Here is a 21,457-nt window from a genome sequence, read left to right as displayed (position 1 = left end):
ATTTAGATTAAATTAGTGATAAAATCAAATCAACCAAAAAGGGAAGCAGATGAATGGATTATTATTATTATTTATTGATGCAACCTTTCAAAAAATCTAAATTCAAAAAAATATATTGAAGATTCAATAATAAGTCTTCCATAAATAAATAAAATCAATCTTTTTATTAATTTATTTATATTTTGCAACCAAGCTAATTATTATTAATTGAATTTTGCATTAAAACTTAGTTGGTGCCAAATTAAAATTCAAATATATTTAACTACGAAATTTATACAGAACTTGATTGATGTTCAAATTTTAAATTTTTATTTCGCAAAACATATTCATAATCAATCATTACCCTTTTATTAATATTAATTTTCAAAATATTAAAAATAAATAAATAAATTAATTATTATCACGAATAGAATATTTTTATAATATTTCAACCTTTGTAATAAATTAAATTGTTTGAAAAAAAATCACATTAATTTAATCTAAAATAGTTTTTTAATATTAATACTATTAATTACTCAAAGCCTTTATTTATAATGAGTTAAGTAAATAAATTATTTTAAATGCTATGTTATTTTTAAAATTTTAAATTCTAATAGATATTTTACTAAAAACATATTCTATTATTTATCTTAATTCATTATTTAATTATTCACGAAGTTAAATTGTAAAACATTATTTTAAAGATCTTTTAAATAGTTAAAGAAGGATACAATTAAAAAAAATATTTTTTAAGTATTTCAAATGAATTTTATGATTGAATTGTAAATTAATTATAGGAATAAAAAATTAAAATTAAAAATAAAATTATCTATTAAATATCTTGTAAGCTTTTTTTACTAATATTTTTATGTAAATCAATTTGTATGTTAGAATTTTTGTATTTAAATTAGTTTCATAAAAAATTTGAGTTTTAATACAAATATCAAATTTATTTAAATTACAAAACTTCCCAAAATAATTTTAATTGGTATTTTTATACATTAAAAAAATAATTTTAGATATTATTAAACTTATATATATATATATATAATTAATTAATAATATGACTGTTGTGAAAATATTGAATATTTCTTAGTACTAAGTAAATTAATAGAAGATATTTATTTATTAAAAGTTAGTATTAATATATATTGTTTTCAAAATTAATAGATGTTCAAAACAGCAAGTTTTCATGAATCAAGCAAAAATATACATTTATTATTTCTCATCTTGCCTCAATTTCAGTTTAATTTTCATAAAAAGATAATTTTTTTTCTATTTTATTTTTTAGTTGACAATACTTAGATTATGTATTTTTTAACGATACAATTTACTAAAATCTTATATTTATTTTCTAATTTTTTTTTTCAGTTACTTACATACATATTATTTAAGAAATAGTTAAAACAATTAAATTTTATTCTCTTAATTATAATTCAGTGATAAAGTATTTGTGTAGAAAAAAGATGTTTGCAGATTCGCCAAAAAATTATATCACAAATATTTAAGTATTTCACTCTGGTAAGCTATTACTCAGTTAAAAATAGTTCATTAATAATTGCAAAAATTTATGGTAACTTTTGGCATGGGAAATATTTATAATTTGGCATAAATTGAATGAAAAAGAAAAAAAACAAACAATAAACATACCAAATAAAGAAAGAAGGAAGAGCTTTCAAAAGTAATAAAAATAATAATTAAGTTAATAAAAATTTACTTAAGGTAGAATTTATTTCCAGTTTAAACATAAGGATTTGGTAATGCAATGTACTAGTCCATCGTTAAATAGAAAAATACTTTAAAGCAGATTGATGAGTAAAATTAAAATTTCCTTTCAGGAGGCAAAGGAAGTTTCATTATTGAAACAATTCAAGAAAATTCTACATCTTCTTCCAAACAGTAGCCAAAAATAAAGCCTAGAGATTTATCATCGCCATATTCTTAATCACTAAATTAAACTAATTTAAAAAAGAAAAAAATTCAATCTTAAAGTGTTGAAAAATACAGTTACAAATAAAAGAAAGCAACCTCAGAAAAACCTTGGAAGGCTAAGCAAAAAAATGTTTAGACATAAGAAGAGGACAACAAAGATTTACAAACAACAGGCTTCTCAGATTTGAAGTCCTCTTAAAATAACTTATAAATTAACAAAGAATAATTCAAACGTAGCACTAACAGTCCTACTTAATAATTATTTTCTAGTTCTAAACAAAATTAGCAACAGCTTACTTCTTCAGTCGAATATAGCACAAATCATTTGCATAACATTAGTACAACAACTACGACAACAGCTGCAAGCAGAGGAAACTCGAGAGTCAGCAAGAACGCTTAGTATTCAAATAAAAAAAGTTAAAATACATATCAAACTAACAATACAATTCATAGCAAATCCCCTAAATATTACCAATCTCCTAATCAAAACTCTGGTTCAATCAATCCTTGGAATATAAACGCATCCAGAAAACTTAATTTTAACTAACTTCAAGAAGATAGTTAACAAGAATCTCAGTATATGCATCAAAAAAATATGCAAAGAACTCAAGAGTTCTCACCTGAAAATAATCGTAGTTAAAATAAAGATAGTTAAAGCTATAAATTTACAGGCGGAATTACAAGCGGATTATTAACACAAAAATCAATTTAATCTCCTACAGAGATTCCATAAGATTCAAAAAAGAACAGAGAAATATAGAGCGCTAACTTTGATACAATAAAAGAAAAGTCTGTTAAAGGGATAAAGCATAATTATTCACAAAATAAACAAGTGATAGAAAGGGCCACCTCTTAAAATATTAATGCATTAAAAAAGGGAAATAACCAAAAAAATGCAAAACCAACTTCAGAAACTAAAATAGATCCAATAACTAAGATAGATAAAATTCAGAAAAATAATAAAGATAATGTAAAGCTATAAACAGCTAAGCCATAGAAATCAAATGCATAAATATAATCTTAAAAATAAGCTAAGAGCAATCATTAAAACAACATTACTAAAGAAACATTTAATAAAAAACTTAACTAAAAGATATAATAAAAAAAGTTTGAGAGATCTTCAAACGATATCAACAGCGCTTCAGATACAGAGTATTTTGAAATGTCATAAAAATTTTCTACAATAGGAGATCCTAGACTATTTTAAATTGAGCATATTATTGGAGGATAGGCTCCTTCAAATGCAAAGTAAGAATCTACAGCTAAATAGTAAAATCCTCCGAAACCATAACTTAAATATCCTAATTATAAAAGTGAATAAAAGAATTAAAAGAGACAGAGCGATAAAATTAATAATGGATACAATTAACCAATTTTAGATGATGAAATAGAAGAAAATATAGAAACAGAATCTAAGCATTCTCTCAACAACTCTCCAAAGCACAAACACAAATTTTAATAAGAAGTTGAAATTGAAGAAATTGTTGATGTTTACGAAGATAATTAATAGCACTGTGCTACTCAACCAGTAATAACAAAAGATTTTAAAGATTGTCATAAAATTAGCTGTATTCCTTAATTAAATCATTTAACAATGAGTAATGTAATGCAGAAAGAAACTTAAGAAGGCCATGATGGCGATCATGAAGACAATTCTGGTGATTATACTGATTATGAGAAACAGAAAAAAATAAATTCAACAGGATTATCTTTTACTAAACCAAACTTAGCTGTTAAAAAAAATGAAAGCTATGCATCAGATTTACAAAAAACCTAAGAAAAAATATTTTAAAAATATAGCAACCCTAATTCTAATAATAATCCTTATTATAATTTTGTAACATAAGAAGAATAAATTGATTAAGATCATTCTAATTAGTAATTAAGTAGTTAAAAAATAGAAGAAGCTCAAGATGATGATCTTAATTAAAGTTAAACCCGTTTCTTAAAAGATCAGATTTCAAATATGATGATTTCGAACCTCAGACCTTTTACTCCACCTTTTAATCATGTTTGCTAAATGAATTCTTCAAATTTAAGATAAAAAAAAGATTCAATTATCAGCAATCACTCAATTAATAACAAGCACAATCAAAATTATAATTAACTGCAAAAATAAGAATCTTTCTAGGCTGCTAATAAATCTTCGACATCATCCCATAGAGATGATAATGAAATAGAAGTTTTCTATGATGATATCCTTAATTGTTATTACGATCCTAAAACAAACTAGTATTATGAGCTTAGAGCTTGAATAAACTATTTATAATAAATAAAATATTTAACTACAATTTTTATAATAAAAAATATTTTTATTTTATTACTTTCTTTTAAATTATAAATTTTTACTTTTGAAACACAAATAACTAATTTAAAATGATTTTGATCATTAAATTGGAATTATCAATTTCAATTTAAGATGAATATTTTTATTTTAATAAAATAGCTATTTTTTTATATATTTGGATATATATTTTGATTTAGAAAATCCTTATAAAAAGAATAATATCGAATACTTTTTACATCCATACTTTAAAAAATAAATTGTAGATACATCAAAAAATCCCTATTTATTTTTAATTACTGTAATTCCTCTCAGTCTCGGCACATTGTCTTTCGGCATTTACTTACACGAGGATTGAGGATAATTAAAAAAATTTAAACAAAAAATGTAATAATCAATCAAAAGATTATATTATTTTTTGAGTATATATTATTTGTTTAATTATTTTATAATAAATTGATAAGAAGAAAGAAAAAACTGATTAAATTGAAGTAAAAATAAATATTAAATGAGTAATCGAAAATTGGCTTTTTTTAGCTTGTTAATATATTATTTAAATAGTATATTTAGTATATCTGTATCTATACTAATAATTTAGTAAGAAAAAAAAGGTAATGGGCTTGCATATTTTATTGTATTTTTCATTATCTTTGGTATAGATAAACTCATATGTTTAATTGAACTGATGAAAAGTAACGCTTTGAAAATTTAGTGGATTTTAGACATATTTTTTGTTGGTTTTCTATACTATCCATTTAAAATGCCTAATAATAAATATTTAGCCATGTTTTTGGTATCGAGAGTGATTCCTTAACTATTTATAGAACTTATTTTCTTTTTCTACGCAGGAGTTATAAGAGATAATTAAATAAGCTATTATTTGAGAGTATGCATGATGATCAACTACATATTCTTTGCATTCAATTTTGTGACTATTATCATAACTTTGGCATTTTTAGAAATATAAAAAAGACCTTCATTATATTTCTATATATTCAATAATTTTTTTCCACACTACATAAGCATTGCAACTTTAAGTTACTATGAGGATACTTTGGGATCAAATTTAGCCATATACTAGATATTTATTACCACACTAATATTTATTGGTCTATTAATTATTAAATATCCAAAATTGAAGTTCAAACACATATTTTTAATTATTCCTCTTTTTTTATTTAATAACTATTTAGTAGCATGGTAAAAAACTATATCAAAAAAGAAAATTTATCTTGAAATGTCTGCCTATTTTAGTTAATTTATAAGATGCTTAATATTAGTAAGCTTTGGTTATGAAGAGATATTTAATCATCAAAAATATTCTTCTAATTAAATAAAATCGTACTATCATATTTAACTATTATTTTGACTCTATTACAATTAAGCTTTGATTTTAAAAAAATATACTTGCTTTTATTTAAAACTAAAGTTATCAAAATAAAAAAAGAAGAGCAAATTCAATAAGTTAATAATTTACTAAATTAGGTTATCAAATTACATTTAGCTATTCATTTAAAACTTCTAAAATAAATTAACTAAAATTAGTAAGAGGAAGAAAATCTCAATAAACTTAAATTTAAAAATGAAATATTAGCTCTTTTAAAATAGTTTGCTTAGTTTGAAAATAGCAAAAACATTTCTTTCTATAATAAAATTCAATTTTTTGTATATTTAGAACTTTTTTATGAAGAAATTGCAATAAACTTCAGAGATATCTAGGCTGAATTATTAGTTAAAATATCTGAATCTAATAAAATTAAAGAAAAAATTTTTTATATCATCTTGGAAAGAGCATAAAAAGGATTTTTATTTAATACCTCAAGCCAAAAATTATTAGAAAAAATGGAATCTTTAGATTTAAAAGATAAATTGTATTCATATTTATCCTCAAACCTATAAATAATAGGCTTTTATAAATATCTTTCACCTGAAATGCAATACAACCCAAACTAAATAATCTATGATTTATATAATATTAACTGAAAAGTTAAATATATATATATATATATAAAGTACACTAAATTGTTTAAACTAACATTCAATACTACTTAAAGTAATTTTTTTAATCAAATTAAATGGTGTCATTAAATTCAAGTGTTTTACTAATTTAATTTACAGAAAAAGAATATTTGTAAATTTGTAAATGTTTAAAATTAAAAATAGCACATCAATAAATAAAGGAATATCCAATTATTTTATAAAAGAAGATGTAAAACCTCATTAATTTTCACAATTATACTGTAATTTTAGAAAATATTTTGAATCTTACAAATTTTTTTTAAAATTATTTTTGAATAAGGGAAGAATTTCTTTAATTAAAAATTTTACAGTTAATAATTAATTTCGAAGTTAATTAATAAATTTTTAAAAGTTAAATAAAAGAAAATTTAGTTAAAAAAATGTAATAATCAATCAAAAGATTAAAAATTTAAAGCATATATTATTTATTTATTGTTTTTATAATAAGCTTTAAAAAAATAAAGGTAAAATGATTAAATTCCATAAAAATAAATTGTAAAACGAGTTATCAGAAATAGGTTTTTTTAGCTTGTTAATATTTTATTAAAATAATATATTTAGCATGTATGATTCTTTACTATTATTTTTTTTAGAAAACAGAAGTAAGAATGAGCTTGCTTACTCTATTGTATAATATTTCATTATCGTTGGTATAGATAATCTCAATTATTTAATTTGGTTAATGTCTAGAAACACTTAGAAATTAATGGATTTTAGACATATTTTCAGCTGGCTTTATAAACTATCCGTTTAAAATGTCTAATGATCATTATTTGGAGAGGTTTTTGGTATTTATAGTGCTTCCTTAACTAAAAATTAAAGCTTATTTTCTTTTTTTATCCAGGAATTATAAGAGATAATTAAATAAGCTATTATTTGAAAGTATGCATGATGATTAACTGCAAATTCTTTGCATTAAATTTTGTTATTTTAATCATAACTACTATATTTTTAGAAATAAAAAAAGCCTTCATTATCTTTCTATAAATTCAATAATTTTTTTCTATATTATTATACATAGGCATAGAAACTTTAAGCTATTATGCAGATACTTTGGGGTTTAATCAAGCTATATACTAGATATTAATTACCATAGTAATATTTATAGGTCTTTTAATTATTAAACCTCCAAAATGTAAATGTAAAGACTTATTTTTATTTATACCTCTTTTTTTAGTAAATAACTTTTTGGTTGACATTGGAATATCAAAAAAGAAAACTTTCCTTGAAATATCAGTCTATTTTAGTGAATTTATTAGATGCATAATACTAATAAGCATAGGCTATGAAGAAATATTTGATCATCAAAAATATTCTTCTAATTAAATAAAATTCCTTTAACAAATTTACCTATTATTTTGGTGATATTAGAATTAGGTTTTGACTTTAAAAAAATATACTTGCTTTCATTTAAAACAAAAATTATCAAAATATATGAAAATAGTTAAAAAATTTCTTTCTATAATAAAATTTAATTATTGAATATTTAGAATTCATTTACTAAGAAATTACAATCAAATTGAAAGATATTTAGACTGAATTATTAGTTAAAATTTCTGAATCTAAACAAATTAAAGAAAAATTATTTTAGATCATATTGGAAAGAACATAAAAAAGGTTTCTTTTTTTAATACCTCAAGTCAAAAATTACCAGAAAAAATGAAACCTTCAGATTTAAAAGATAAACTGTATTTAAATTTATCCTCTAACATATAAATAATAATCTTATATAAATATCTATCACCTGAAATGCAATACAACCCAAACTAAATAATCCATGATTTATAGAATATTGACTTAAAAGTTATTAATGTGCACTAAATTGTTTAAATTAATGTTTATGATCACTTAAAGTAATTTTTCTATTTCATCACTAAATTCAAGTTTTTACTGACTTAATTTGGAGAAACAAAATATTTATAAATTTGTGTATGTTTGAAATGAAAAAACATTAAGTTCAATATTTTGTACATTACATTAGCGAATTTAAAGATAATTTAATTATTTTATAAATGAAGATATGCCATAAATACTAATTAATTTACTTCCCAGTTAATATTCACCTTTTTACTGAAATTTTTCAAAAAAAATTAAGAAAAAAAAAAAAAAAAAAATTAATAATCAATGTAAAGATTTAATGTTTTGGGTGTATGTTATTTGTTTATTTTTTGATAATAAATTTAAAAAAAGAAAGAAAAAACTAATTCGAGTGAAAAGAAAATTTAAAATGAAGAGTCGAAAATGGGCTTTTTATAGCTTGTTAATATATTATTTAAATAGTATATTTAGCGCATCTATATCTATACTAATAATTTAGTAAGAAAACAGAGGGAAAAATGCACTTGCTTACTTTATTGTATATTTCATTATCTTCTGTATAGATAAACTAGTTTGTTTAACTGCTCTCTTATCTAATAATACTTACAAAATTTAGTGGATTTTAGACATATTTTCAGTTGGTTTTCTATACTATCCATTTAAAATGCTTGATTAAAATTATTTAGGGATGTTTTTGGTATGGAGAGTGTTTCCTTAAGTATTTATAGAGCTTATTTTCTTTTTTTATGCAGGAGTTATAAGAGATAATTAAATAAGCTATTATTTGAGAGTATGCATGATTGTCAGCTACATATTCTTTGCATTAAATGTTGTTACTTTAATCATAACTTTGTAACTTTTAGAAATAAAAAAAAAATCTTCATTATCTTTCTATATATTCAATAATTTTTTTCCTTACTATATAAGCATCGCAGCTTTAAGTTACTACGTGGATACTTTGGGATCTAATCTAGCGATATACTAAATATTCATTACCGTGTTAATATTTATGGGTCTATTAATAGTTAAATATCCAAAATTGAAGCTTAAACACTTATTTTTAATTATACCTCTTTTTATAGCAAATAACTTTTTAATAGCTTAGTAAATAATATCAAAAAAGAAAATTTACCTTGAAATATCTTCATATTTTAGTTAATTTATTAGATGCGTAATACTAATAGGCTTTAGTTATGAAGAAATATTTGACCATCAAAAATATTCTTCTCATTAAATAGAATTCATACTAGCATATTTAACTATTATTTTGACTTTATTACAATTAGGTTTTGATTTTAAAAAAATATACTTGCTATCATTTAAAACAAAAATTATAGAAATAAAAAAAGAAGATCAAATTCAATTAGCTAATAATATCCTAAATTAGAATAGTAAATTGCATTTTGCTATTTCTTTAAAACTTAGAAAATAAGCTATTTAAAATTAGAATGAGGAAGAAAACTTTAATAAACTTAAATTTAAAAATGAAATACTGACTCTTTTAAAATAAATTGCTTAGTTTGAAAATAATGAAAACATTTCTTTCTATAATAAAATCTAATTTTTTGAATATTTAGAATGCTTTTACGAAGAAATCGCAATATATTTCAAAGATATTTAGACTGAATTATTAGTTAAAATATCTTAATCTAATAAAATTAAAGAAAAACTATTTTAGATTATCTTGGAAAGAACATAAAATGGATTTTTTTTTAATACCTTAAGTCAAAAATTATTAGAAAAAATGTAACCTTCAGATTTAAAAAATAAATTGTATTAAAATGTATCCTCAAACCTATAGATAATAAGCTTTTATAAATATCTATCACCTGAAATGAAATACAATCCAAATTAAATTATCTATGATTTATATGATATTTACTGATTATTTATATTAATATATACTAAATCCAATCCATTAAGTTAACATTCAATATGACTTAAAATTATTTTTAATCAAATTAATATTCTCACTAAATTCAAGTTTTTTATGATTTAATTTGCAGAAATAGAATATTTTTAAATTTGTGTATGGTTGAAGTTAAAAAACATTTAATCCAATATTTTGTTTTATATAGCACATCAGTAAATAAAGAAGCATAAAATTATTTTATAAATAAAGATATGCTTTAAATAATCATTAATTTTTATCCCTATAAATTATAATTATTTTACTGAAACTTTAGAAAAAATTTAAAGAAAAAATGATAACTTCCTTTCTATTATTGTTGGCACCTTTTGAAATATTATGGTATGTTCTTGTTTTAGCAGCTAAAAAAATGCAAAACGTGGAAATTTAATATCAAAGATAAAATAATAGCAACAATTTTTATTGCAACGTGTTCTTTTATTCTTTAAAGTTAAAAAAAAAAATAAATGATAAGTATTAATTAGTTTTTAAACACTTTCTGATCAATAAATATTTATAAAATTAATAATTTATAAGAAAAAACCCTTTTTTATGAAATTCTTTAGTATCTTATTAGTGGCTACTTTAGTAGTTGTAATTGCTTCAAACTAAGCAGAATAGTAGAATATAAAAACTCTGAATAAATTAGAATCGGTCTAGTAATATAGTGACTCTCAAATCTATAATTAAGATACCTCTTTTGAAAATTGCTATGAAAGTCTTGTAAAGTAAGCAATCAACGATTAAATTTGCTAAAAAACTGATGAAAAGTGTATTATAGTTCTTAAATCCTTAGCTAATTGTGCCAAAGGATGTGAAGATAAAAGTAACAGAAATGAATACTAGTCTATTGTTTGCTTTAGAAAAAATTGTGGTTCTGACCATCCATAATATTAAATTTTTATTTAACAGCTTTATTCCTGTTTTAGCCCATATAGTTATTTAGCAATGAAAAACTCTATTATATTACTTGGCTTTACTGTGCTAATAATATGCTTATATAAAAAATACTAATGATTTTGTGATTTATTTTAACTTTATATATTTTATGAAAAATATGTAAATTAAATGAAAAATATTTTTAACAATTTACTAGAAATATTATAATTATAATACTTGTTCGATATTTAATTTTTTATATCTATCTATCTATACAGATATTTTAAAGATAGACAGAATATCGAAGTTAGAAAAATGGAATTTATAAGACATGAGTCAGAAAAAAAGTAAAAATAAAAATACATCTATATTGATATTTTAAAAGTCTAAAATTATGTGATATACATAACTCAATCATTTTATTTTATTTAAAATAATTATACAAGTTTAAATTTCTATTGTTAATCTTTCTAAAAATATAGTTAATTAAAATTATATTTTTTTATGAAATATTCAAAATATCAAAAAAATAAATTTATGTTTTATACTTAATCTTTAATTTTATTATTTTTAATGTTAAATATTATTTAAATCATTTTTATTAGATAGTGAAGATTATTTTTAAATATGGCAAAGTGCAAAAATTACAAAAAATTATTTTAATATATTAAAAAAGAAATAAATTCGATTATTAAAATAAATAATTTTAGTTTTATAATAAATCTTTATTTATTACAATTTATATATATTATTTATAAAGAAATTTATTTTTATGAAGTTATAAATTCAAGGTTATTGAATTTATTAGCTTGTAGAGTTCTTTTTGTTTAATAGATTTTAAAGTTTTTCTTATTCTAATTATAGCTAATTTTATTACATTTAAAGTTATGCATACTAAGAAATATATTGTTTTTGTAAGTAGTAGTCTTTAATTGCTACAGGTATGTAAGATCCTAGTCCATAACAAAATACTAATAAAAGTACACCTCTAAAAGCTTTTTATTTATTTTTTAAAATGTATTAACTACAGTAATTTAAGGGATTGTAAAAATATTTATTTAAGTTTTATTAGCTCAAGAATATATTAGCTCTACTTAGTTATTTTTTTAACAATTAATATCCATTTTTAGTAACCTAATTTACTTTAGAAGAATCTAATCCTTTTTCTTAAAGTTTTTATTATAAACTATGAACTTTATTTTAAAAGGTCGGATTTTAAATTAATCTTTAGGCTGTAGGACCAAAATCTTTTAGCTTAAGTAAAGCTTTTGATGCATAAGTAGCTAAATACTTATCTCTGAAAGATAGCCATTTAGTATGAAAAGCATTGAAGTTCTAATTTTTAATTTAATCTCCATATTTTGATTAGATGTAAATTTTTTCCATTCTAATTTTTTAATTGATGCTTTCTCCTTTCTTCATTACTTCCTAATAAAAATAATATGACACATTTTTTGCCTTATTAATATCTTGCTAATTGTTTTTCTTATAATCGTAAGCCTTTTTCCTTAGATTTTTTAAAAAGTCGTTCATTTTTTTTCCAAATTTTTCAACTAATTTTGATATTATTTGTATATTAATTAATTTTTTGTAATTTAACTTTTTATCAAAAATTGAAGAATGATTTATCTTTGATAGAAATTTCCTAAAATATTCCAAATATGAATTTAGTTTCTAGATAATCAAATGCTAAATTTAATTATTTAAAAAAATTATTCATAATCATTTTAGTAATAAAAATACATTTTTAATTTAACAATAATTTCTTAAAATAAATTTTTAATTTATTTAAAATTATTTCAATTTTTGTATTTTTATTGATTTTTGATTTAAGTAAAAAATTATTAAATTTAAAATAGATTGAGTGGTAGACTCAATTCTTCATACGAATTTTGTTTGTTAGCATCAAATATCTATAAATCTATTAATTTATCATTTAAAAGAAATTCAGTGATTTTAATTGATTACAAATCTCTATTAGATTTCTTAAGTTGTTTCATTATATGTATAATTTTTGTAATATTCAAACAGATAGCTTATATATAATCTTAGTAAATCAATTAATTAATTAAATTCAATACTAAAATCTATTGAAAAGAAGTTAATCAATCAAAAGATAAGAAAAGCTATTATCTGGTTTTTAAATAATAACTTAAATTTATTAGCAAAATTAGAATTGCTTTATATTAATTATAGTATAATTAAAATGTGGAATAATTTAGCTTGCACTTCATATGATATTTGCTCTACAAGAAGGATTACTGAAGTAAAATGAAACAATTTTATCTTAATTTATTTATGTTTACTTTTTAAATAAGCAAAATCATTTTTGAATCAATATTTGAAGTGAGTTAGCTAACAAATTAAATGTATGAATTTTTTTTTAATATAAAAGGCTCAAAGAAGACATCTTTAAAGCTTAACTAGCGTAAGACCTACTATCGATACAAGAACTCCATGGTAACCAAGCCATTCTCTTTCTAAATGGACCAATAAATATACAAATTGTAAGAATTAAAAATAATTAGAAAAATAACAAATATAATGAAGAAAAAATATAGAAAAAAATGAATATTAAAAAAAATGTTAACCTTGCAATTTATTTTAAAAAAGAAAAGTGCTAATTTTAAACAATTTATTTTTATAAAAGAGAGAAATTAAAAAATTTAGCATGATAATAAAGTGTTGCTTGAGAAAATGATGGTAATAGATAAGAAATCATCTAATATGAATCCTAAAAAATTAGCCTAAGAAATATATCCAATAAAAAGCATGGCTGAGTATCAAAGAAGAAGAAATCAAGAAAATCTCAAATAGGAAAACAACGTACAATTAAATTTTATCTGATTATCAGTTTACTTTAAATAAATATAAATTCATTTTTTGCTAAATATATCAAAAAAATAAATTAGAAAATAATAGAAAGAATAGATAATGCAACTTAAAAATCAAATTATGGAAAATAAATGTGGATGAAAGAAAGTAAAAAATTTGAGTAATACAAAAGTAACATTCTAAGAAGCAAGTCTAAAAGTAAAAACTTATTCATTGATTGATTAATAACAAAACTCGTTTTAAATAGAGCTAAACTACTTATATATAAAATAGTACAAGGAATAGATTATACAAAGCTTACTAAAATTAATTACCCTAACGAGCATTTTATGGTTAGAAAAATAAGTACTCCTAACATTAATAACTAAGGTAAAATTGATTTTTTTTTTAATGAGAAACATCTTATTTTTTGATTACTTTAAACTCAAAAAGCCTACTATAGTAACAAGCCTAAAACTCCTGGTGGAAGGTTATAAGATAATAGACAAGGAAATGATATAGATTTTTAACTTTGAGATTAATAAATATTTTAATATAGAATTCTTCATAAAACCAACCAATTAGATTTATAAATTTATGCAATTTAATTTTGTTTATATTTTATATAAAGTAAAAAAATATTTCAATAATGCTTATTATCATTCATTACCTTTCAGTATATATTTTTTTTAGATTTGTAAAGTCTATTTCAATTAATTTCTTGACAAAAATTATCAAATAAATAAATAAAATTATCCTTTCTAATTTAATGAAGGGAGGGTATGTGGTGTATATAGAAATTATGGGTATTAATAAAATCATTTTTATTATCAAAAAATAGATAGATTTATACTAAGAAAATTAATATATCCCTCCTTCATATATGTATTTTTATTGAGTATATACTAAATTTAAATAAAAAATTTTCTTATTACTAGATCAGTTTAATTCAAAATAAAATACTCTTTTACATTATTTTATATTAACTAAATACAAGTATATTTTAAAATAATTTAATAATATTGAAGAAATTAAATATAATAACTCAAATAATACAGCTTTTGTTTGAAATTAAATTATATTTTTAGTTTATATAAAACATAAAATATAGTTTTTAGAATTATGATAAAAAATAAATAAATAATAAATATGAATAAAAAAGAAGGGCTATGTTAAAATAAATTTACTTAATGTAGTTTTGATTAAGTATGATTAGGTACTCTTCAATACTAATTGTTTAACTCGTAAATTGAAGTTCTAGCATAATAAAAAAATTTAGTGGTGATTGAATGATGAATTATTAATAAAAAAATATCTAGTATTGCTTTGATAATCAGGTTTCAGTATAATTGATGCAATCAAAGTGGAAATTCTTTGAATGTATTTACGTCATAGAGAAGTAAATATATGTATATATTATATTTAAAAATAATATTTGATGATTTTAGTTCTAATTTAAAGCATCAACTATATTCTAAAATTCTTTTTTGTGTAATTGAATTCAATGAGTTTTGGGCTAAATAGCTGTATCTTTAATTAAAATCCTAGTATTTTCTTTTAAATTAGAAAAAAGTTGTTAAACAAATATCAAAGGTTAATTAATATAAAAATAAGTTTAAAAATGAGCATAGAAACAGATATAGGATTTATTAGAAGGAAGAAATCAACTTCAATTGAATTTTTGATTCCTTTCATTGGTATAGATATAGGTGGAACTTTAGCGAAACTATGTTTTGCATTGAAAAAGAATTCATAAGTTGATTTCGAGCATATTGAACATTTGATGAGTAAAGATTAAATAAATCAATCAAGCAGAAATGAAAAATTGAATAAAAAACATTATTATTAAAAAAATAGTTAATTCTTATTAAGAATTTGATATATACTTTAAAACCTTTGAGTCAAGAAATGTTGAGGATATGATAGACTTTATTGAATGTATTACTTTTTATTATTTTGCTGTATTCTTATAGTTTTATCAATCGCAAATTCTTTGATTAATGTTGAAATAATGTCTTTTAAAAATTTACATTTGTATAGCTTTAGGTTTTTAATAAGCTTAAATATAATTAAAAGTGATATTTGTCTTTTTGAAACAATAAAATAGTATTAGAGAGAGTGATTGATTATATTTTTTAATTAATATTTATTTATAGCTCTTGATATGAATTTCATTACTAAGGAATTTTACATCACTGGAGGTGGAGCTCATAAATTCGATGAACTTTTCTAAGAAAGACTGAAAGTAAATGTTATTAAAGTACAAGAATTCGAATCACTTAAGATGGGCTTCTAATTGTTGGAGTAGCTCTCTCCTAATGACTCTATATTTAACTTTAGCAAGTAAAAAGGAAAAGATTTTTTTAAAGGACAAGGAGGGTTATTCCCATTTGTACTTATAAATATTGGAAGTGGAGTAAGTATGATTAAATTTGAGGGAGAAGGAGTTTTTACAAGAGTAAATGGAACTAGTATAGGAGGAGGTATAAATTGAATATGAATTTTATTTAAAATATGAAAAAAGCAAAAATATTTTTTAATTAAATTATTTATATTAATTTATAAAAATCAGGATTCTTTTTGGGAATTACCCATTTACTTACAGGAGAAAGAAATTTTGATAAATTACTAGAAATGAGTAATTAAGGTGATAATAGAAACGTGGATTTATATGCAAATGATATTTATGGACAAGTGGTGCCACCTGAAGATATTCATGGTGATGCGCTATGTGTGAGGTATAAATAAAATTAATGGAGAAAGAATTTATTTAGATATATTCTTATTTAATAGTATGGGTAAAATGTCTGCGAAACTTAAAGAAGGCGAAGATGTTAAGTAATTGATTATTTATTTATTTAAGACTTTAATGATGTTAATTTATTTTATCAAATTAAAATTATCAGTAAAAATGACTTAGTTAAAAGCATGCTCTTGATGGCGTCATTTAATTTAAGCTAAATAGCTTTTATTTAATCAAAATTAGAGGGAATCAACAAGTAAGCTTACAAACAAATCCAATTTTATCTTATCCTAAATTTATGAATTTCTTAAAAAAAGCATAATTTTCGCAGGTAACTTCGTAAGAAATCATTAAGATACTATGGACTGTATAAATACTGCAATAGAGTTCTTTAACTAAAACGAAGATGCAAACAACCAAAGAAAAGTAAAAATTTGACATTATTAAAAATAATCTAAATATTCGAACATAATAACAGGCTTTCTTTGTAAAGCACGATGGATTTATTGGTGCTCTGGGGTCATTTTTCTAAGGGTTTACCTTAAAATAACAAAAAAAGTTATAGTTAATAAGTGAATTAAATACATAATAAGTAAAGTAAGAATGAACAAAAAAAACAACTTAGTGAACGAATGATTAAAATTTATATTAAATTAGGTCGATAAATTTAATTTCTTTTATATAATACTAATAATTGTAATTTTAACAAATTATTAATTTTAATTAGAAAACATATCTATCTATCTATCAATCTATCTATCTGTGTAACTACCTAACTAATTAGCAATTTATCTTTACTAGTATTTTTCATCAAATATTCTTTCTTTAAGATATTTGTTTGCGAAAAATATTTTTTCATATTCAAATTAATTACAAATCTAAATTATTTGGATGTATAATTACTTTTAAATGTTAGAGTTCTTTTTCTTTCAGAATGCTAAAAGAAAGATATATTTAGTATTTTTTTATTATCATATATGGATTTCGTTTGTGATTATATTGATGGCAAGTTTTAAGTAATGTTTGTAATTTTTTATGTAAGTACTGGATGGAATAAATAAAATTTAAATTATTTAATGAATTTATACTATTTACTTGAAATATTACTCAATTTTTGCAAAATTTTAAACGGGCTTGTAAGTAATTTGGCAATTTTTATATTTTTAATTTAGATTTTATTTAATTACCATTATTCAACTATCCTATAACCGGTTACAATTTTAATTGGATATAATTTTTTTTAATACTTAAATGAAAATTAAAGATATAAACCTCTTCATAAGACTTCCCTTTATCCATTTATTATATGACCATTTATTTTATATGGATTTAAAGTTGATATATAGTAACTTATAATTTTTTTTACAATATTTTTTTCTGTTCAGTAAGTTGATTATGCATGGAAAGCAATTATTATTAATTTTTTTAAAAACGAAAAAAATATTTATAACAATTTTGTTAAATAGATCTGTCAAAAAGAACATAGATAGTCATTAGCTTAATTTTCTTAATTCCTAGGAGCTTTTTACACTTTGGCATAAAATAGATTTTGACCTTTTATTTCAATTTGAAGTTATTAAGCAAATTTGCATGAATTTAATTTAATAAATTAATATTTTTGATAGTTCGTTCATTCAACCTGAAAAAAAATTTTAAGGCAAAAGGATATTTTTCTTATTATAGTTAAAGCAAAAATTTACGATTAGTAAATATGGTTACATTAAATATCTTGATATTATAAATACTTGCCAATAATAATTTAAGACTCAATGACAAGGTTTATATATTAAGCATTAAATAAATGGAATAAAATTTTTATTTCTGATTTTTTTAGTCCTTTCAAACGTTTTGATGATTAAAAAAATCTATTATTTAAGAGTAATGATCCCATTTTTTATAGAGAATTTTTATTTAATTGATATTAAAAGATGTTTTGTTTGATATTTATTTCAAATACTTTAGTGAATTATAATTAAGAAAATGGAGGATGAAATAAAAAAATGAATGAAGTTGAATTAAATTAGTGATAATATTAGTTAGTAAGAGACAAAATATAAAGCTCAAAGATTTATTACAGAGTTTATAAATATTAATAACTATAGATATATTGAAGAGAATTTAAGTTTTAGATGTTAGGGAAAGGATTAAGATATAAAGAAGGTGATTAATTTTTTAATTAATTGTATGTATCTATCTATGTGATGCTTTAGTGCGTTTTCAAGCGTAGTTTTGTTAGAAATTAGAATTGTAGTAATAGGAATTATAGTCAACATATGAATTTTCTTAATTATTAAAGCTGTAGATATATTGATTGTTTTATTAATAAGTTTCGTCATTATTTTAGAATAAGTTAAATTAGTTATCACCTATTTATTAAGAAATTTAATTGTTATAATTTATTTATTATTATAGGAATTTGAATGAGTTGTTTCTTGAAAGGGAAGGTAATTATTATTACTAAAGTTATTGTTATTATTATAATTGTTGTTATTCAATTATTTAATCATATTAATTTTCATTAAAGTTATTCATGGTTTAGGGAGCAGAGCTGATGGGGCTTGAGGTATCTTCAGCTTTTTATACTAAATCTTCAGGAATATTAGTGAAGAAATCATTAATATTATCTTCTTATTAAGGTTAATCGAAGTTAATATCCATTTGATCTTCGAAGATTTAATTGTCAATTTGTTTTTATTGGTTTTAGTTAGAATATTATGTGTTGTATTAATTGTATTGTTATTATTAATTTTATTGTTGTTATTGTTAAGGGACAACGTAGTAATCGTATTATTACTTAATGTGGTATTCAGATTTTTAGTTAGGGAAGAACATACCATTCTTGAAATCATTACCGAAGAAGCTTTGGTTGAGATTGAAGATGGCCTATTCTTATGCAGGAGTAATTTACTTTTATTGAGAATTTTTGTTTTGATTCTTTGTAATTCTAACATTATCAATTTCCTATTCTTAGAATTCTTTGGGTCTGTGATTAACATTTTCTTATCTCTTTCTAAGAATCTTGCTGCGAGGGAAGAGTGAGTTCCAAATTTCAAAAATACCCTTGAGTTGGTCATATTCCTAAAGGCAGAAATGATGAACAAAAAGAGAGAATGCTCTCTTCCAGACATTGCTTTACCATTCTTTAGAGGTTTTATCATTGTCATATGATTCTGATTGCATATTAGCTAAAAGTAAATTCATAAATTGATTGATTTGATTAGCTTCCTTTAATTCTTGGATGTAACCATACATGAGTTTCATGTATTTAGTTCCCTTTAAATCCATATATTTATTTTAAACGTATTTAGTAATATCCTTTGCTCTAGGCATATTTAAGTATTCCTTTAAGAAGTATCCAGCATAGTCTTCTAAGAAGTAATTGTTGATTGAATTCTAGAAGTGCTTGTTTAAGAAAGATCTATCCTTTCTAATGTTGTCTAATATATATAAGACATCTTGCATAATTTAGTCTTTAGTTTGATCAAAGGCACCGAAAGTCATTTTTATTTATTTAATTATTAATAATTTTGAGATTATTGATTGAATTTTGATGAATTATTTGACTGATTGATTTATTTATTTGATTGATTATTTTTTAATTTATTGATTTGTTTGTTTATTAATTGATTATAATTTTTTAAAAATCTAACTCGTGATATTTTAAAAGACTTTCTATTTTAGATATTTAATTACGATTCTTTGTTTCTTTCTTTATCTATCAAAAAATTTAATTGTAATTCATCGGTATTAAAATACCATTATGTTCGCAATCAATCAAAGTAAGGAGTGCATTATTAAATTTTAAGTAGAATGCGTTAGGGCAAAAAATAGAAGATAATTTCAATCTATTCTAAAAATATTAATACTTAAACAAGAGCATTCAATCAAATTCTCATATAGATTATTTATATCGAAATACAGACATTAAATAAATGGTCTTGATTAGCATAACATTGTTTGTCTATTTCCTAATATAAACCAAAAAAACGCTAATTACCGAATTTAATTATTCTTAGATAATCCAAATATTATTTTACTCATTTTATAATGAAAATATCTTTATATGTCTAAATTGTGCGCCTTACACTATAACCAAATCTACTGAAGTCCTTGAATACTAATCATAATAAGCTAATTAATGACAACTAGGAGATTATATACTTCTAAATAGTATTGAAAATTCAGGATTTAATAACCCTTTTAATTTTTATTTTTATGCTGTTTTTGTGAGATTTATAAAAAATCTATTTGAGTCATTTAACACTCCAAGGCCAAAAACTGATAATTAATCTTTGAGCGACTTGATTGCTTATAATTATTAAGAAAATAATTTAAATTTTGAGAAAGAAAAGCTTTCTTTAATATTATTAAAAATCTGCGGAAATTGTAATTAAGAATAAATCAATCTATTTTTCGAAAGGTTTATTTTAATCAGATTGATTATTCTTACAAATTAAAAAAGAAAAATATAACAAAAGTAATTAAATTATGACATGGTCTCTAGAATTCACAAAAAAATTAATTAATTAAATTATCTTTCCATCATACAAATTGTATTTTTATTATTATCTTTTTTAATTATTAGTAAGTCAAAATAAATGCCTTTTTAATACGCTCGAATAAATAATAAAAGCTTTTCCTTAAATCATTAATTTTAGACATTTTCAAATTTTTTGCATTCATTCTAAAAGGTAAATCAATCTAATTCTTAATCAAATTTCTTCCTAAAGCAAGAAACTACAAAATGAATGAGCATTGAAATAGAAGATGATATAATTAAAATATAATCTCTTTTAATAAAATAAAATCCGAAATGCAAATTATTTATAAATGTAAATTGCAATCAGCTTACATGTTTATTTTGTGTTAATTTAACTATCTAAGAAATAGAAAATAAATTTCATAAGCATTTATAAGAATGTTTAATAAATATAAATACATTTATATCAATGTTTTTCCATTGCATATTTGACTGAATATTTTATCCTTAACAAAATGTTAGTTTTTGTTATTTCTAATTCCTGTCTTTTGTAAAAATTTTGTATTTTTCTATCTATATATGTACTGCATAAATGCTTTT

At 21.2% G+C, this 21,457-nt stretch overlaps 6 protein-coding genes across 6 annotated transcripts; 3 read left to right on the top strand and 3 right to left on the bottom strand. All coding sequences in view use genetic code 6, as the record gives it.

The window, feature by feature from the left end:
- Positions 1-2,411: 2,411 nt before the first annotated feature.
- TTHERM_001142779 (transmembrane protein, putative) lies at positions 2,412-2,981 on the bottom strand (the record flags this gene model as incomplete). Its single annotated transcript, XM_012797417.1, has 1 exon — positions 2,412-2,981. The coding sequence occupies one exon, from the start codon at positions 2,979-2,981 to the stop codon at positions 2,412-2,414; it is 570 nt and encodes a 189-aa protein (XP_012652871.1).
- A 5,750-nt stretch (positions 2,982-8,731) lies between these two features.
- On the top strand, positions 8,732-9,169 carry TTHERM_001142778 (hypothetical protein; the record flags this gene model as incomplete). Its single annotated transcript, XM_012797416.1, has 1 exon — positions 8,732-9,169. One exon carries the CDS (start codon positions 8,732-8,734, stop codon positions 9,167-9,169), a length of 438 nt encoding a protein of 145 aa, XP_012652870.1.
- A 2,437-nt stretch (positions 9,170-11,606) lies between these two features.
- On the bottom strand, positions 11,607-12,425 carry TTHERM_01142800 (transmembrane protein, putative; the record flags this gene model as incomplete). The annotated part of the gene is made up of 1 exon (XM_001030109.2): positions 11,607-12,425. The coding sequence occupies exon 1, from the start codon at positions 12,351-12,353 to the stop codon at positions 11,607-11,609; it is 747 nt and encodes a 248-aa protein (XP_001030109.1). The 5' UTR covers positions 12,354-12,425.
- Positions 12,426-13,026: 601 nt separating this feature from the next.
- TTHERM_01142810 (transmembrane protein, putative) lies at positions 13,027-14,660 on the top strand (the record flags this gene model as incomplete). Its single annotated transcript, XM_001030110.3, has 6 exons — positions 13,027-13,086; positions 13,216-13,327; positions 13,471-13,646; positions 13,733-13,853; positions 13,903-14,024; positions 14,088-14,660. 6 exons carry the CDS (start codon positions 13,027-13,029, stop codon positions 14,658-14,660), a joined length of 1,164 nt encoding a protein of 387 aa, XP_001030110.2.
- Positions 14,661-15,076: 416 nt separating this feature from the next.
- TTHERM_01142820 (pantothenate kinase) lies at positions 15,077-17,176 on the top strand. The gene is made up of 8 exons (XM_001030111.3): positions 15,077-15,421; positions 15,492-15,572; positions 15,791-16,117; positions 16,207-16,372; positions 16,428-16,472; positions 16,541-16,633; positions 16,695-16,803; positions 16,856-17,176. The coding sequence occupies exons 1-8, from the start codon at positions 15,139-15,141 to the stop codon at positions 16,982-16,984; spliced, it is 1,233 nt and encodes a 410-aa protein (XP_001030111.3). The 5' UTR covers positions 15,077-15,138; the 3' UTR covers positions 16,985-17,176.
- Positions 17,177-18,594: 1,418 nt separating this feature from the next.
- TTHERM_01142830 (hypothetical protein) lies at positions 18,595-20,013 on the bottom strand (the record flags this gene model as incomplete). The annotated part of the gene is made up of 1 exon (XM_001030112.3): positions 18,595-20,013. The coding sequence occupies exon 1, from the start codon at positions 19,876-19,878 to the stop codon at positions 18,595-18,597; it is 1,284 nt and encodes a 427-aa protein (XP_001030112.1). The 5' UTR covers positions 19,879-20,013.
- Positions 20,014-21,457: the final 1,444 nt, after the last annotated feature.

The sequence above is a fragment of the Tetrahymena thermophila genome (assembly GCF_000189635.1).
Source record: "Tetrahymena thermophila SB210 genomic scaffold scf_8254659, whole genome shotgun sequence".
In the NCBI taxonomy this organism is placed as follows: domain Eukaryota; phylum Ciliophora; class Oligohymenophorea; order Hymenostomatida; family Tetrahymenidae; genus Tetrahymena; species Tetrahymena thermophila.
The sequence above is the reverse complement of the archived record's forward strand: the minus strand, read 5'-3'. Positions and strand labels throughout refer to the sequence as shown.